This window comes from Corella eumyota, chromosome 5 (genome assembly GCF_963082875.1).
Source record: "Corella eumyota chromosome 5, kaCorEumy4.1, whole genome shotgun sequence".
Lineage (NCBI taxonomy): Eukaryota > Metazoa > Chordata > Ascidiacea > Phlebobranchia > Corellidae > Corella > Corella eumyota.
In genome coordinates this window covers 9,797,544-9,815,606 of record NC_137494.1, presented here as the reverse complement: position 1 = coordinate 9,815,606, position 18,063 = coordinate 9,797,544, and the positions used below count along the sequence as shown (strand labels likewise).

The window sequence follows — 18,063 nt, the reverse complement described above, 5'->3', positions numbered from 1 at the left end:
ATTACTACCAAAGATAAACTAGTTCAGGAAAATGAAACTTTTTATATGCCTATTCGTTCTATATCAAAATCAAATGACGATGATACTATTGAAAAGGAAATTGCCCAGGCCCAATTAGAAGACCCTGATATAATAAATGTAAAACTTTATCTTAAGCCAACTCATAATATAATTTCCACAAAGTTTGATGGCCAGCTATCTTCATTCGTGATCAAAGATGATGTTCTATTTCGAAAATGGGAATCGGCATCGGGGTCAAAATTCCACTTACAAATAGTTGTTCCAGCATCGCTGCAGGCAAAGATTTTAAAGAAGGCAAATGAAGGCCATAAGGGGGTTATGTCGACGCTGAAGAGATTACGACGACGTTTTTATTGGACATCAATAAAAGCTGATGTGATTAAATACAAAAGGCAGTGTGCGGGGTGCAAGGAAAGAAAAAGAGATAAAAATGGAGAATCGCGAAGTTTTGTTCCCGGAGAGACGGTCTGGCTTCGTAACAAAAGTTCGGGTGGAAATTTACAAAAAGACATTTGCGCAGCTTTTGTAATTACGCAAAAGCTCAATGACAATACCTATCGCATAAAAAAACCAAAATGTTCAAACAAACCTATGGTCGTTAGCAGAGCAAGGCTTCATAAACTCTGTTAGTTACATGGTGAATTCGTTTCTTATTTTTGTTGTATATTTCTTGCTTTCATCGGGAAGGGAGGAATGTAACGAATCCGCCATCTTATTGTTTACGCCAAGGTCTTATCTATTCTGCAGATCACGTGTTTACACCTATTGCCGATCTGTTACTCCTTATCTCTATCACGTGGCTTAATCACGTGATGTATTAGTTCAACTGTTTCGGATGTATTTGTATTTAGTATTCGTGGTACAAGCTTGTGAACGGTTGTATGTGTATCTTTCCGCAATAATAAACTATAAATTATAATACGGCTTTTCTTACAAAAGACAATCAGACTCGATTGTTACACTATTTAAAGATAAGGCCAGACAACCAAAATGTAATTTTACCTTTTGCGGTTTCTGACTCTTTATTTTAAAAAAGATAACAAATAACTTAATCTCAAATAGACGATGTTGTTAACATCATAACGTTACATTGTATAATTTTTTTTAAATACAAGTAAAATTAGTAAAATTTGTAGCGTAAGTCCAGTTAAATATTTGGGTAGGTTACAATTTAACTTAAAAACAAGCTTTGTTAACACAACTATGACGTCACATTGGTGCGTACAACAATTTTACCTAATTTTATAGGAGTTTCAAAAAAATAATTTGATGCCGAAAAATTAAACAAAAAATGTCAGTAAGCAAAGCAATACATACTTCGTCGAAGCGGTACAGGTAAATTTACTTTTTTATAGATTGCTTTGTTTTTTTATTTTTCCCTTTTACTCTTCGTTTTTTTAATTTTTTTTCTGTTACACCTTATAAACGTTTTTAAATGTAATTTTTATATGTTAAATTAGTGTTGATGGAAGAAGAATAGGGTCATTACAGGTTTCCTCTCCAAATTTAGTAGATCTTCGCACAGTGGACATCCATTTGGGTGACATTAAAAAGATACAAGATGAATTAGAAAAACAATCCAACTTTCTAAACACCGCTAGTAATTTTCGAAAATGTAAGTGTTTAAATATTAAATTATATTTTTGGTTATTTAAAGTTTTTTTATTAAATTCTGTTTATTAATTTTTTTAGCTATGCACAAACTAATTGAGTCTCGCTTTTTCTCGGGCCTGATAATGGCTGTTATACTCATCAATACATCAATGTTAGTTTTATCAACGTGGAGAAACGTAGCGATAAGATTTGATTATTATTTTGCTGTACTGGATGGAATATTTATGGCAATATACGTGGTAGAATGTGGCTTAAAAATATATGTGTGGAGGAGCGAGTACTTTCACCAAGGCTGGGATATACTAGGTATGTCGAAAAAACGTTTAAGCATTTAAAAAATAATTACCTACAAGCTAATTATAAAAAAAAACTATTATCTTACTTTTTTCAGATTTAATTATTGTTTGTACAAGTTTGTGTGAAATGGTTGCTCCATTGACCGTAGGGGCTGGAACGTTTAGTGGAGGTGGAGCGAGTATATTTAGAATTTTACGCGTTCTTCGCGCATTAAGATCACTTCGTGTTTTACGAACTATTCGCTTTCTTGAAAATATTCAAGTTATACTTATAACTTGTCTTCATTCATTTCAATCTCTTGGTGCTATTTTAATGCTAATGGGAACATTTTTAGGTAAAATTATGACAACATTTTTAAACGTAAATTAGATTTCTATTGGTATTATTATTATTGAAGTTGACTGTTCTGTTTTATAGTTATATTTGCCGTGATTGGACGGGGATTATTTGTCGATAAAGACCCAAAACATTTTGGAGACTTTGGAAAAGCATCTTTCACGTTAATCCAGCTGCTGACTTTAGATGATTGGTTTGAAATATTTACTGGAATGACTGATTTGCTGGGTAAAATCTAAAATCATTCTTTTTTAAACCAAATGTTTCATTTATTAGCGTTTTTACAACAAGATTTTTATCCAAGAATGAATTTAAAAAATTTAAATACAACGCAACTCCAATTGCTCAAGCTTTATATTTACTCACATTATTAGTTTAAAGATATATCAATACTTTAACATTTGTAAATACAATGTTTCAAGGCAAACTTTTAATTGTGCTTTTGTATTTAAGGTTACTTTGATGTGAAGATGTTCTTTTTTCTACTTTTTTATATCATCATTGAATATTTTGTTTTTTTAAAGTGAGTATATTAAAAACAAAGTTTGAAACCACTTATTTAATAGTTTTGAATATTTATATTGAAGTGAATTTACTATACAACCTAAACCTTTTTTATGAGTAATGAGATAATGTTATATCATCCATGTAATATCTCACATATTTTTTTATTTTAGCTTATTTATTGCTGTTTTAGTGGACAACTTTCAACTTACATTAAGGGTATGTAAATATATATTGTTGTTAGTTCAAAATACATTCGTATCAAAAGTTATTATATGCGTTCAAGAAAAAGTGATGTAAGTTAAAACATATTTATTCGTTTAGGACAAAATGGTTAGAAAGGCTGAAGAAAAAGAAAAGCTGGATCAAGAAAAAAAGATGGTTATATATTAATTTACAACATCGTACTTAAAATGTTAAAATGACTAAAAAGGTTTTACAATTGTGTTAGGTATATCTGTATTTAGGTGTTTTTTTATTGTTAATCACTTTTACAATAATTTATACATTTAATGAAAATAATCTAAATATGTTTAAGTTACGAAAAGAAACTGCAAAAGAAGAAAAAATTACTAGTTCTGATGATAATTTTGAACATTTACGAAATCAACTTTTTATGAAAGGTAATTATTTTTGTGAATACGTAAATTGTGCTGGTAGTTTGTTGGCAAACGTTTTGTAAGCAATGTTTTTAAATTTATTCACTGTCAGTGGGTAAAAAAACTACGTTTTTATTTCGTTTTTTTTTTTTAAATGTTTTTTAAATTTTTAAACATTTTTAGTTTAAGCGCATTATATTTACTATACATAAGTTTTATGTTGCTTTTTTTAATATTTCTTTGTTTAAGTTTGTTAAATTACTTTATTTAATTGTTAGATGATAATTCGTTTAGCGATGATGATTTCGAGGTTCAAAAAGATTTAATCACGTTTATGGAATGTTCAAGTAGCGAGTAAGTATTTTAGGGGAGGGGTATCGCATTTTTTTTCTTATTGCTACAAATTTGGTTTTATTTTCTATTCTTAAAATACCGGTTAATACTTTTGGCATCAGGATCGAGTTTTATTAGCCATTTTTGGATATAAGCGTTGTAATAGTTTGCTTTTTAAATTTTTTTATTTCGTTTTTTCGCGCAGTGTTAAAAGTAAAGAATAAATACGATATACAAATAATATTACAACAATGCAACAGAAAAATAACAAAATCAATTTAATGATTTAAAACATTCCATAAGTATTGATGTTTATATAAAAATTTTAAGTATGCTATGGCATGGTTACCAAACCCAGTATAAATTAAATTAATAATAATTACGATAGAATAAAATACATTTTACAGAATATACACCTAAAAAATAAATAAAAGTTAAATAAAATAGGGGAGTGTCAAAATAACAAAATAAATGCTTGTCTGTTTAGTAAAATTAAATTAACACACCGAGTTGATATACGAGTGCCATAAACTAGAATCTTATCTGTTGACGAATTTCTTAGATGCTGCCTTGTATCGTTTTTATGAACGTAATAATATTGTATCTGTCTTACGCAAATTTAGGGAATGTCAGCTCGTTGAATGGTACTACCGATTAATTCCAGCTCTGGAAAAATATTTTCATAAACAGTATAACTATATTTCTTGTTTGGATAAAATCATGGATCTCATTGTTGATGTAAGTTTGTTACCTTGTGTTTTGTTAAATATATTTTTATTTTTTTTAAATAATTTTATCCATGATGTGGGAAAGTCGAACGCGCGACTTAAACATAGAGTAACATCAGTTACTCCGACCCAATCTCGAGTTGCCTGTGGCAGTTTGAGATATTATATCTTGTAATTGCCCTGTAACTATACTGCTGATTAAGTGCTGGCTCAGCAGGAGTTCATACCGTTTATAGCGCCTTACTCAAGGGCGCTCAGCATAAGATCAGTAGGGACTGATGCCACGACCTCATGTGTGGTGTAGCAAATGTTCTTACCACGACACCACGCTGCCGGTTAAAAATTTGCATTGGCCGGGAATCGAACCCGCCCCCTGTGGCAGGCGAGGATTCTACCACTGAACCACCAATGCTAATACTTATAGTCATAGTATTTGTTATTTTTCACAATTAATAAAATTTTTGTTTTAGCCTTTGTACAAGTATAAATTTTTATTTTATGATTTTTAAATAACTATAACCCTAACTTTAATAATAAGTCGTTATGCATAGACCTATACGAAAACAGTTTTTGAGCATGTTTTGTTTTTAGAATACCGACGATGTAATTGAAAGACGTTAAATAAACAAAAAAAAATTACACTCTCTATTTGTTATGTGGCAAACAATTTAACTATGGAAAACCTAAATATAGAAAATATAACAAAGAGGTCAAGGAATCGTAATTGTGAGGGATATTGGTATAACAATATAGCTTAAATACCTTTAAATGACGCTCTTTTATAAATTAACAAAAAAAAATACACGGATCTGCAATTTTTGAAAGTGCAACTGATGGTCAATTTAGCTAGCTTTAATGTATGTATAGAAGTTGCATTCTAATAAAAATATAAATACTAATACCACAACGAAATACTGAAGTTATTGTTAAATTTCTACTTAGATTGAAAACTAAAAACTAAAAATAATTTTCTAAATATGTTTTTTACTTTTTTTTATTATGACAAACGATTATTCGCTATTTAAAGGATTAATATTGCTCTATAAATTGAACAAGTAAGCATCTAAATACAGGGACGCCGAATCTATTGGAAAGAAATTGTTGGAACGGATATTAATTGAAAGGAAACAAATGCAACGAAAACAATTGAAACGGAAACAAATGGAACGGATTTCATAAAAACGGATTTTGACGGATTTATTTTTAAGACGGATTTTTAAAATGTGGAAACAAATGGATTGGATTTTATAAAAACGGATTTTAACAGTTTAAATTTTAAGGCAGATTTTCAAAATGTGAAAATTAATTTTGAGAAAGTATTCATCTAAAAAATACGCTTGATTGTGATTCGTTCCATTGTTTCTGGTTTATTAGTTTTTTTTTTCATTTGTTTCCGTTTAATATTTTCCGCCAAAAAATTATCTGTCAAAAAATCCGCTGCACTAAAATCCGTTCCATTTGTTTCCGTTTCAATTGTTTCTGTTTCATTTGTTTCCGTTCTATTTACTTCCGTCCAATAGTTTCTGTTTTATTTGTTTCCGTTCCATTTGTTTCCTTTTCATTTGTTTCAGTTGCATTTGTTTCTTTCCAACAGTTTCTAGCGCTCCCTAAATACAATAAACAAATAAACACTTTAAAACAAACTTAAAGCATTTATACTATTTAAACATTACATATATATATTTATATTATTAAATTCCTACTTGTTTTTTGGTAATGATAGTTCCCGGTATTAATCATACCTTATTACTAATATAGTTTTAGTTTAACGTAATAGTAAGCGGTATTTTTGCCAAACATTGATCTAAAAAAATTGTTATTTTTTAGAAAATTTAGTCTTTTTTATTAAAAAAATAAATACATATTTTTTTAATAAAAACTTAATGAAATAGTATCAATTAAACACTTTAGAGTTTAAATTATATTAAAATATGAACGAAAGCAATCTGTCCAAAAAATTTGAGACTGGGTCGTTGCCTAACGTAGGACTAACTTATTTTGGCCATGGAAACTCGCACTAATATAATAAATGCCAAGGAAGAAGGGCTTAATAACTTTTATCTTAATTTTAATAACTTAAATATGGCCATTTATCAATTAAGCAGGATGTTAAAATGATGCAAAATATAAATAAGAGAATATGTGTTTAAATGGATTTTAACTTATGATTTAACAAGCTTTTGCAACCATTTGCTTGGTAATCTGCGTTAAAGAGACTAATAACGTTTACATACCAGTATATAATCATAAGAGAAGAGAAACTCATGTTTCACCAACTATATATGATCATATATAGGTAAACCTAGGAGAAACATCCCAATGCATGTTTAAAAATCAAATGCGATTAATTATTCAAAGTCTGTTAATAAGTTGTTATTATAATGACGTGAAAGCGCCTGTATTATGCGATGTATTTTATATATTTTTCACAATGCTCTTTTTATTTTATTCTTTTTGTGAGGTATTACAAACCTTGTGGCAAAATAAAATAATAACCTTATAAACAAAGACTAGAGGTGAGGAAGTAAAACTGAAAAACTAAATATTAAAACTTAATTAAATGAATCAGATTTAAAGCATTAAATAAATTGCTTATCTATCACATATTTATACAAACAAATAGTTGTATAATGTATTACTTAGTGCAGTTCGTACGCTGTACCCTAAGTAATAATAAATATATAAATTAGTGATCATTATTTAGTATAGTCAAACTATTGTTTATGTCTTTTTAGATGCTGGATTAGTAAAGATACCTCCACTGGCGGGTACTCTCTTCTTTCTACTTTCGTGGCGGAAAAGAAAATAAGTAAAGAAGATTAAAGAAGATGGCCGAAATGACAGCAGGAAAATGATTCCAGTTGTTCAAGCTGACGTGGGAAGGATTGTTAGGCCTGCAGTAATTAAAGAAAGCTTTTCACATTTGTATAAGTTTTATTAAAGTTAAGCTTAAAAACCTTTAAGTGTTATTTAAGATCACCAAGGGTTGTTTGGCAAATCTGAACGTTCAGTTAGAGCTTTAAAAAAAATTAGCGTTTGTCTGAACAAAACTATTTCGTTTTCGATATCAAAAATAATTAACCAAAATTAAAAATATTTATATCAATTTTTTAACAAACATGCTTCTTTGTTATGTAAGGTTATAACTATTGGTGCCTTTTACGTAATTAACACCAATTTAAAACAAAATATCAGTTGTCTGAGAATGTCATCACTTTTAGTATATACGTGTGATTGCATCACTGATTCATGTTGCTAGCACAACAAATTTACAATAGCAAGTTAATTACTGTTTCTTTGAGATTTTATTTAAAGAATAAGGTATAACTGATTTTATTTAGCGACCCTAGATTTAATAATGCAGTTAGACTTAACAACAAACCATATTAGTTTTTTTAGTTTTATTTTACAAACAAGCTCACAAACATCCTTAAAATTAAAAGTACCCTTTTAATTGTACGAATCAAAAAAAAGAACAAATAAAAATAAAAAATTAAAATAAAAACGCCGAAGAATGAAGGAACAAAAAAAGAAAAAAATAGAAAATAAAGAAACGAAATATGAAAAAAAGAATTAAGGAGATGACATATTATTTTTTTGGGATACTGCCAGGGTCATTTAATCGTCCAGTCCATCATATTGGCGGATATTGTTAATATGTAGCTATTTTTTAACTTATAATTACCGTTAGATTCAAAATTTTATATAATTATTTGTCGCTAGTTTTTAAAAACGAAAGTTTGTTTAATATAGCCTAATCGTAACAACAAATAAAAAGTCTGCGTGATTTTCTTTTTTTTAGATTTTACCTCTTCTTTTTTACTTTTTCTTATATTCCGTTTCTCATTTTACGTTTCTTTAGTTTTTTTAATTCTTTATTTTTCAGTTCTTCCATCCTCGGTTCCTTCATTTTCTGTTCTTTCATTTTTCATTACCACAAATTGTCTGATCACACACACCCACGCCACCGCCCCTGCTTTTATTAAACATCTTAGTTCACAAGTTTAGTGGTTGGCACTTAGCGCGTCTATTAAGATTTGGAATTTAAGTACCAACTAACTGACAGTCAGACCACGGCCACAAGCAGTAATATTTTAGACACCTTATTCCACCGCCTGCAACTGTGCACGTTTGTTTATTTAGGTCCACGGAGATAGGTAATGAAGCAGTATTACAATCAACAATGATTGACGATTAAAAATGTTTTTCAAAATGAGAACATTATCAATTATTTTAAGAAATAATTTAACTCTTAGTCCTAACTGTCAAAACGTTAAACAAAATGGAATACGAAATCTGGCAATGTTTTCAAATACGTTAAAACATTTTGAACGAAAACTGATTTGTGTACCTCCCGAAATAATGTATAATGTTGTAGCAGATGTGGACAGATATAAAGAATTTGTTCCCTACTGCATGAAAAGTGATGTTATTGTAAAAACCAAGGATTTTGACAAAGCTAAACTCTCAGTTGGTTTTGGTCCAATACAAGAACATTACAACTCAAAATTAACATTTAATAAACCAAGTTTTGTACGCTCTGTATGTACTGATGGTAGATTATTTAATCTTTTAGATTGTACTTGGGAGTTTTTACCGACTCCCTCTCCTACTAGATGTGTAGTTGAATTTAATGTTGTGTTTGAGTTTCGATCAGTTATGCATACACGACTTGCTACCATGTTTTTTAATGAAATTGTTAAAACAATGGTGTTAGCCTTCGAAAAACGAGCTTTACAAAAACATAAACTAATTATTCGTCAATGTAAAAGAATTAATAGCACCAATATGCTTTAAGTAACGCAATATTGTAATCATTGTTTTAGGAAATTTTTTGTCTGCCATCAAGTTGTTGTTATTTGAACTTTGTGGTAATATTTTATGTTTTTGAGATTTTTTAAATACAAATTAATTAAATAAATATAGTCATTCGACCTATATCTTAGTTATTTTTGCATTTTTAAAATAAAATTGTGTGTTAATTTTTTTGTTATAATTGGTTAAATAGAAAGTGTAGCTACTTAATATATATACTAAGTAAAGTAAAAAACTTATTTAATTATAGTTTTATTTGTTGTTTTTATCAAATTTATGTTTATTTGTTTTTACTGTGAATGCTATATAAATTTTAACTGTTTTAATAAATACATGGATTTAATGCCATTATATTTTTTGTAATTTTCAACCTCAGACATTTATGTTTTGAACAAGTAATGTTATTTTTTTTGTTTAAACAACTTGTTTTTATTACAGATAACAAACTTTAAAAATGCTATAAAATAATTGAATTGTGATTTGTTCAAACAACAATAAACTTTTCGTACAAGGCACCAGAGATGTCATAATTTTAAAGCCAATTTGGTAGCACACAGAGCAACAAAATGGCACGAAAAAACAACTTTATGTTGTGGATTATGATTTTGTTTTCATTTGGATTTTTGTTGTTGTTTTATTGTGGTTTTTATCTGCAGCAGGAACACATGAAACCCAAGTTCATGATTTCAAAAATTGCGAAACGCTTGCTTAAGAAATCTGATGAAATCAAATATAGAAAAACTATAACAGTAGATAAAAATATAAGTAAGTTTTAAACTACATTTTTAATTTTTTGGTAGCGAGTAATAATGTAACAACCTTTTTTGAGCGATAATAAAATAGTTTAGTATACCATACCTGTTAAAGTTCTGTTAGCTTCTAATTATTTAACTGATTGATGGAAGCTTAATATTTATTCACTAAAAATTAATAAAAGTCACAACCCTGTGTTTAAAAAAAATAGTTTTAAAAAAGAGTATTGAAATATTTAAAAAGCTTAAAATTAACAGTTGTATAAATAAATTATTTTTAAAACTATTGAAAATAGCACTCCTATAGATTTATTTATTCTTGACTGCAAAAGGCCTACTTTACTGCGCTACAAAAGGGCAGCATAAGCTTGTTTTAGATATTGTTCACTGTGCTATAGTGTCCACATAAGACTTGGTTTAGAAACAAATATATATCATAAATATATATAAAATAAGCCTTATTCATATAGAAAAAAGGTTAAATTGATTATTAAATCTAAAGACAACTACTGCATAGCAATAAACTATTTTTACATTGAATTTGTTTTGCTAACATTATTTTATCAAAATTTATTGTTAAACTAAAACAAGTAGGCTGTTTGGCAATTTACCTTATTAATCCCAATATAAAACATGACAGCAATGATAAACAACGAAGAAGAATTAACAGTTTATGAGGAAGGTATTAAACAGTATTCATTCAATCAATTAGCAAGTGACAGGATTGGTTTTAATGCAAGAAACATACCTGATACTAGATCAACAGGGTGAGAAATTTTATTAAAAATTGTTGTATTTTGCTTAAAATGTACTAAATACCTAATATGATGCACAAACTATAATAAGTATTATTATAAAAGGGGGTTTTGTTATGTAGATCAGCAAGAACTTTACTTAATAATTCTTATAACAATATTTTCATGCAAAAAATATTATTTTATCCTAGTTGTTCAAATCTGCAATACACAGTGCAACTTCAAGCTTCAGTAATTATTTGTTATTACAATGAAGCATTGTCAACATTGTTACGAACAATGAGCACTGTGTTTAAGAGAACTCCACCACGATTGCTTAAACAAATTATTATAGTTGATGATGGGAGCAAAATTGGTAAAACAATTTTAACACTAACAATATTTATTTATGAAAAAGTGCAAATTTTTTGTTTAACATAAATAAACATTGTTATTGATTTAACACATAAATTGGATTAAATAAATTAAAAATTAACTTTGCTTAATTAAGTCTCTATTTGAAGGATGAGTGTCAAATATTTACTAAAATTTTACAGATCATTTAACTGAAATTGAAAACTTTGCAACAAAAATTTTTATGTCTGGAAAGCTTGATTTTCTACGCACTGACAAACAGCTTGGTCTTATAAAAGCTCGTATGTTTGGAGCCCGACATGCTACAGGTTAATTGTTAGTTCGTCAAAGTGTTTGACTTTTAAAAATGTATTCACAATGTTGTATTTTTTTTATTGTTTACTTGGGTTTTAAGTAATTAATTTAATAGCTGGCCTATTTTTTTGTATATAACTTTATCATCGATGTGGGAAGTTTGCATGTGCGACCTAAACATAGAGTAACATTAGTTACTCCGCCCAGTCTTGAGTTGCCTTTAGCAGTTTGGAATATCATATAAATTATAATTGCCCGGTAATTACGCTGCTGATTAAGTGCTGGCTGAACAGGAATTCATAGAGTTTAGCACCCTACTCAAGGTCGCTACAGCATGAGAGCAGTGGGGATTGAACCCACGACCTCATAGTGGTGTGGGAAGTGTTCTTATCACTACACCACGCTGCCGATTGTTTTTTGTTATTACGAGATTTTTGTTAATACAAGATATACAAAACCTATTTCAGGTGACATTCTCGTTTTTCTTGATTCACATTGTGAAGCAAATGAAGACTGGTTACAACCACTTATTTTCGAGATTGAAAAAAACAGGTAGGATTTTTTGGTTTTGTTTGATTAATATGTGAAATGAATATTATTACAATTTTTCAAAATGTTTAAATTTTTAAATTGCCAAGTTATTAAGTAATAAATATAGTGTAGTTGTAATATTAAAGATTGTTTTAGGATTAGTGTTTACATGGATTTAAAATAATCACTTTTTAATATTTTGTCCTTAAAAGAAAAGCTGTCGTGAGCCCAGTTGTAGATTCCATTAATTCTGACACCTTTGAATACACAGGAGCTAACTTAATGAGGGGGGGATTTAATTGGGGTCTTCATTTTACATGGGAAGATGTCCCAAAAATGAGCAAAGTAAGATTTACTTTTCCAAGTTATATTACAAAAAAAAACAAATAAAATTTTTTAATACAATAATATGGGATTTACTTTACAAAAAATTAAACCAACCAAACCTAACAATCCACTTTACTTTCTTAACATCAACTAAATTAAACATGTTTACATAGAACCTAACAAATCCCTACTTAACCCCCACAATCTCAGGGGGGTTGTTTTCTGTTGATCGGGATCAATTCTTTAAGTTAGGTGGCTATGACGAGGGTATGGAGGAATGGGGCGGTGAAAACATTGAGATTAGTTTAAGAACTTGGATGTGTGGAGGAGAGATGAAGGTTTTAAAATAAAATAATTTTTATTTTTAGGTGGAAAAAAATTGCAATAGTAAATAGAAACTAAATTTATTTTAAGATTTGTAAAGATTAATTTTCTTTGATCAATAAAACATAATTTATATCTAGATTATTCCATGTTCGAGGGTTGGTCATGTTTTCCGAAGACGACGACCGTATGGAGTTGGTAGCAATGCACCACTTCGTAATTCTGTACGACTTGCAAATGTGTGGCTTGACAGCTACAAGTCTTATTTTATTGATAAGCGATTAGGTGCAGCCAAAGTTAATCCTGGTGATATTGCAGAGAGAATTGAGCTTAGAAAATCTCTAAAGTGTAAATCTTTTAAATGGTACAAAAAATATTTTTAAAAACTAATTCAGTTTTAAACTATGTTTACCTTAACAGTACATATCTTTTAAATGAAGTCAAACTTATTTTTTTAAATATATTGCCAATTTTTTTAAAAACCTATTTTACTTACTTATTTAACTGTTAAAACATTCTTAAGGTATTTAAATGAAGTTTATCCTGAACTAGCGATACCTGGGGTGAGAAAATCTGGGTTAAAGTTTGTAAAACACCCACGTAAAATCATCCAAATAGCTCGAGGTCATATAAAAATAGGAGGATTACCGATTTGTTTGAAAGGGGACTTAAAGGATGGGTTGCTTGCTGGACCATGCAACAAAGATGACAAAAATCAAAATTGGTTTTACAACTCTGAAGGTTAATAACTTTATTTGTTTAAAAATGTTTGCTATAATTTTTTGTTAATGTTCATAAACTTTATCCTTGTATCTAATGAATTACCAACTTATAGGTGAATTACGATTAGATCAAAGGTCATGCTTGGATGGGTCTGGCTCACCAAGAATTCTTAAGTGTGATGGAGGTCAGGGGTTGCAAAAGTGGGATTTTTTGTCCAATGATAAAATTCAGGTTTTTATTTTTTTAAGGATTTTATTTATTTTTTTTTATTATAGTTTTCTGCCTTTTTATTTATTAAGATTTTATCGGGTAATTGCATTACAAAAAAAGAACTAAAATTTAATAAATGTATAAAATTCGTAAGCACATTGTATTTTTGTTGTTTTTAAGGCTGGCAACATGGTGTAGTGGTAGAAACACTTGCTTTACCACCATGGAGTCATGGGTTTAATCCTCACTGCTCTCATGCTGTAGCGCCCTTGAGAAAGGTGTTATAAACTCGGTTGAGCCAGCTCTAAGTCAGCAGCCTAATTACCGGGCAATTATAATCTCTATAATATCCCAAACTGCTAAAGGCAACTCAAGACTGGGTCAAAGTAACTGATGTTACCCTACGTTTAGGTCGTGTATCCAACCTTCCCATATCGAGGATAAAGATATATACAAAAAAAAGAAAATAAGGGCATAAGTATAAAATTATAAATGTTTATTATATTTAGAATGACAAATTTTTATCCGGAAAACTTTTTAATGTGGCATCAGGTCTCTGTATATCTGTCAATCAAATAGGAGATAAATATGATATTATTATGAGAATTTGTAATAATCCCTCTGTTCAAAAATTCTATGTTTCATTAATAATGTGAAATTATTGAATTACCACGTTTAACTTTTCTTTTTGTTCCCACCTTATTTAGTTTCTGCAGTATTTTTTTATTTTCAGCATTAAATTTCATTTCATATATTTAGAGATTTTAATATCAGTAAATTTTGTGCTTTTTTACTTTTAACCTATGCTTTGTAAAATAAAAAAATAAATTTTTTTATTACAACTACCAGTTTTGTACGGTTGATAAATTAAGTATTCTCACTGTAACTAACAACAGTAAATTAAACTTATTGAGGGTTTAAATTTTATTCAAGACATATATTTTTCTAACTAAACAGAAATTATGTTGGATCACTATCAGTAAACAGTCCTTTAATAATACTGTAAAAACAACCCATAAAATGTAATAACAATAAAATTAACAAAAACAATCAATATTAATCATGGCAATCAAGGATAATAGTAAACTTTTCTAAAATATATGTTTAGTGAATACAGAGATGTGGTAAATGAAAAACAGAAAAAATAATAAAATATTTCACAAAATCATATAAGGAAAAAGAAATTTGACAAAGCTTTGATAACAAAATATTTGTTATTTTTATTTAGACAATAATATATATATAAATTCTTTCAATAACAACCAAAAGTCAGAAAGTTAATATTAGATTTCTTGTGATTTTAAATTTATCTTTTTACAATAAGTAAATCCAAATCGTTTAATTTCAAATCATTCTTACCATGAAGTCCATTTTCTTTCGTAGTTGGTGAACCTTTTTGTGTGATAAAAGAATCGAGTAAACTGTACAAAAGGGGAACTTGTTCTGTTTTTTCATCATTTTTAACATTTAATTCCTCACACAAAAATTCTCGATCAAGTTGATTTTTTGGTTGGCCAGATTCAGCTACTAAAACCGAATCAGTGTATTTGTAATCATTAAATATTAGGTATTCGCGAATTAACTCGTTGATTAACAAATTTTCGTTGCTAAGTTTTTGTTTAGTAACACTAGGGTCATCCAAAGCATAAAAAACTTCAGTTCTTAACCTCGCCTTTAAGTCGCCCAATACTCCTTTATTTTCTAAAGTTTTTGTCAATGCCACTTTTAATGAATTAACCGTCGCCATCTTTTTAAATTAAACCAAAAATGGTAAATAGTAAAAAGCACCTAAGGAAGCAAATGTCAATTATTTAAATGTTGGTCTGAAAGTAAGTGTTGTTTATTTATTTTTTTTTTTAAATTAAACTGTTTAAATAAAATATTTAAAATTATTCAACCGTGAATTTTCACTAAAATTTTTTATATTTATACACTGATTCAAGCAATTAATTTAATATGCTTTTAATACAGACTCTATTTTAATACAGACTCTATTTCTTTTAATATTTATCCAATGATCATTGCTTAAAACCAAAGTCATATCAACTTTTAGATTGGGCGCCTAGGCCTAGCTACGAAACCTATTGGGCGCTTAGCTATTCTTCTGCTTCGTCTAATGTCTTGCTTTATGTATTTAAGTAGTAGCTGCGTGTTCTCCTGTTTTTGATGTTAATACGGGAAAGCTTGATACAACAAAAACTCTTAAAATAAAATTTTATACAAACTTTTAGGTTAATAATTCTTAAAGCTCAACTTAAAACCTAAAGCCTAGACTGCTTTACTAGGTAATAATATACAATGGTTGTAACGTTGGCCTTTTGTTTTTTAATTGAAAAAAAAAAGATTCTCAGAACACAAAATTCACATATTACAATTATTTACGCTTACAGAAATATTAATAAAACAACACAGCTTACCAACTATCCCACAATAGCACAGATGTAAAGAAAGTAGATTAAATGTGTCAAATTATAATTATGTTCGATATAAATTTAATGCAGACCAGCTTTTAATCAGTTAAGGAATATAAAGTTACAACATTATTTAAACAAAACATTATTTAAACGATTCTTTTCTGCTTTGTATTAAGGGCACCGGCAGCGAAGTGTAGCGGTAAGAACACTTGCTACACCACATGAGGTCATAAGTTCTATTCCCACTGCTCTTATGCTGTAGCGCTCTTGAGTAAGACGCTATAAACGGTGAACTCCTGCTAAGCCAGCACTTAATCAGCAGCATAAATATCGGGCAATTATAATCTATAATATCCCAAATTGCCACATGCAACTCGAGTCTGGGTCGGGAAAACAGTTGGTACTTTATGTTTAGGTCGCGTATTCGGCCCTCCCAAATCGAGGATGAAGATATATACAAAAAAGGGGGGATAATATTCGTTTAAAGAAACGGACTTGGCAATTTTTTTCCTTGAGCGGACGCCGCTTAAAAAAAATAAATTGAGACGTAATGATAATTTATCAACACATTAACGCAATAAACATACATTGGAAACTACAATAAAAATACAAAGTATTTAGTTAACAATAAAACATACCACAACGATTTAAACTCACGCTTTACCTATAAAATAAGAAGTATGCCTGGTTTATGCAAAATAAAGCACGCTAAAAACTGCGAAGCATGCAGGCGTGAATACAAACACAAAAAAAACATATAAAAATACAAATCTTGTGCAATCCCTTTTAAAAGGCTAATTTGCGATTGTTTTGGGTTAAGGTGGCATATGCAGTGCGCATCTGGACATGGTGCACCATCCCCTTTTTTAATCTTTGATGTACTTCTCGATGATTCCTTTTGTTCACAGCCTTCTCTTTGCGTTTTTATTAACGATCAAAACTACAAAAATCGTCAGGAATAGTCTCGTCTATAATCAGCCTAAAGGCCATCGCACACATCACCGACTTATGTATGATTTTTCAAACGGACTTTGTCGCGGCCAGCTTATTAAACGGCGTATCTTTAATTTAATTTCATGTTGTTGGAGTGCGTTGTAAAAATGCTTTTTATTTAATTTCTAAATGCCCTTTCTCAGCTCTAAGTTCGTGCCGTTATCACCAGATATCTTTTTGGGCCCAAACGTTGAAACGAAAATCGCAGGTAGGCATCAAAAGTGGCACTTACTACCAAATATTTGACTACTTTAATATAAATATTCTAAGTAGCCTTGCAGGTAAATTTAATAAAATGGATACAAATTGAACGGAAAAATTGTGTTATATTTAGAACTCAATAGATCGACGTGTGAAGTCAACAAATTTGGTAGCAACTAACAAAGTACTTATAAACTATGTTTATATATAAACTTTGGCAACCACGGCTGCTGTGAGTTCAGGTCGGGTCACTACCTCAAGTAAGAAACACGTGCTTTTCTAATTACAAAAAAATAAATTGCCATGCAAATCAATCACGCGTATATAACAACATCAGTTTTAGGGGAAGAAAAATTTCTCCTTACCTTTACGGTTTTTTTAAATAAGTAGTTGTATACTTTAGCACTACATGGGCCTTAAATATATATATACTCCAACCATAAATACATAATTATCATGGGGTTCCAGTTATGAAGTACGCAAGTTGTACAAAAGTACAACAACGTAACACTTTTCAAACTTATGTAGTAGCCTGTAGTGTAGGCTGCAAATGAAAGACGAACACGGATGGTAAGGTATTAATGATACGGAAAAGGTATTTATTTACGAAGTTTTATTGTAAAATTAGTAATTTCTAGAAAAAAATAATTATTTAAAAATAATTATATATATAAGCTGTCAATTCTTACAGTTTTAAAAACAAAACAATGGGTTAATTTAACAATAGTTTATTTTTTATTAATTAATACTAAATAAAAATTTTGTGCTGGGTTTTATATATATATATTTTGGTACTGAAGTAGAGTAGGCAATTATTGTAGCTTTTATAGTAGGCAACTATTGTTGCACTTTGCGGCAATCGATAAATTTATTAAATGTTTACATACCAATTAGTTTTATATTTTTATACAAACATTGATTATTAATTGTTGTTTACT

General features: G+C 29.2%; 4 protein-coding genes across 4 annotated transcripts; 3 read left to right on the top strand and 1 right to left on the bottom strand.

Annotated features, from left to right (window-relative positions):
* The first annotated feature begins 1,312 nt into the window (after nt 1–1,312).
* Nucleotides 1,313–5,053, top strand: LOC145753073 (cation channel sperm-associated protein 1-like). Its single transcript, XM_082569463.1, has 12 exons — nt 1,313–1,356; nt 1,482–1,636; nt 1,714–1,941; nt 2,027–2,266; nt 2,350–2,496; nt 2,722–2,791; nt 2,946–2,991; nt 3,097–3,153; nt 3,311–3,395; nt 3,650–3,725; nt 4,328–4,442; nt 5,024–5,053. Exons 1-12 carry the CDS (start codon nt 1,313–1,315, stop codon nt 5,051–5,053), a joined length of 1,293 nt encoding a protein of 430 aa, XP_082425589.1.
* Nucleotides 5,054–8,437: 3,384 nt separating this feature from the next.
* On the top strand, nt 8,438–9,678 carry LOC145752157 (coenzyme Q-binding protein COQ10 homolog A, mitochondrial-like). The gene has a single exon (XM_082568379.1). The coding sequence runs from the start codon at nt 8,633–8,635 to the stop codon at nt 9,227–9,229; it is 597 nt and encodes a 198-aa protein (XP_082424505.1). The 5' UTR covers nt 8,438–8,632; the 3' UTR covers nt 9,230–9,678.
* An 11-nt stretch (nt 9,679–9,689) lies between these two features.
* Nucleotides 9,690–14,356, top strand: LOC145752156 (polypeptide N-acetylgalactosaminyltransferase 11-like). The gene is made up of 11 exons (XM_082568377.1): nt 9,690–10,012; nt 10,640–10,766; nt 10,946–11,109; nt 11,291–11,416; nt 11,870–11,954; nt 12,146–12,278; nt 12,434–12,598; nt 12,725–12,948; nt 13,108–13,325; nt 13,420–13,538; nt 14,027–14,356. The coding sequence occupies exons 1-11, from the start codon at nt 9,814–9,816 to the stop codon at nt 14,171–14,173; spliced, it is 1,707 nt and encodes a 568-aa protein (XP_082424503.1). The 5' UTR covers nt 9,690–9,813; the 3' UTR covers nt 14,174–14,356.
* An 88-nt stretch (nt 14,357–14,444) lies between these two features.
* Nucleotides 14,445–15,347, bottom strand: LOC145752717 (centrosomal protein 20-like). The gene has a single exon (XM_082569041.1). It carries the CDS (start codon nt 15,262–15,264, stop codon nt 14,824–14,826), a length of 441 nt encoding a protein of 146 aa, XP_082425167.1. The 5' UTR covers nt 15,265–15,347; the 3' UTR covers nt 14,445–14,823.
* Nucleotides 15,348–18,063: the final 2,716 nt, after the last annotated feature.

Coding starts and splice junctions, on each gene's coding strand:
- LOC145753073 (XM_082569463.1), top strand. CDS start 1,313: ATGTCAGTAAGCAAAGCAATACATACTTCGTCGAAGCGGTACAG. Junction 2,792..2,945: donor GAATATTTTGTTTTTTTAAA/GTGAGTATATTA, acceptor TTTTTATTTTAG/CTTATTTATTGCTGTTTTAG. Junction 2,992..3,096: donor ACTTTCAACTTACATTAAGG/GTATGTAAATAT, acceptor TTATTCGTTTAG/GACAAAATGGTTAGAAAGGC.
- LOC145752157 (XM_082568379.1), top strand. CDS start 8,633: ATGTTTTTCAAAATGAGAACATTATCAATTATTTTAAGAAATAATTTA.
- LOC145752156 (XM_082568377.1), top strand. CDS start 9,814: ATGGCACGAAAAAACAACTTTATGTTGTGGATTATGATTTTGTTTTCA. Junction 12,599..12,724: donor TGTGTGGAGGAGAGATGAAG/GTTTTAAAATAA, acceptor ATTTATATCTAG/ATTATTCCATGTTCGAGGGT. Junction 13,539..14,026: donor TGTCCAATGATAAAATTCAG/GTTTTTATTTTT, acceptor TATTATATTTAG/AATGACAAATTTTTATCCGG.
- LOC145752717 (XM_082569041.1), bottom strand. CDS start 15,264: ATGGCGACGGTTAATTCATTAAAAGTGGCATTGACAAAAACTTTAGAA.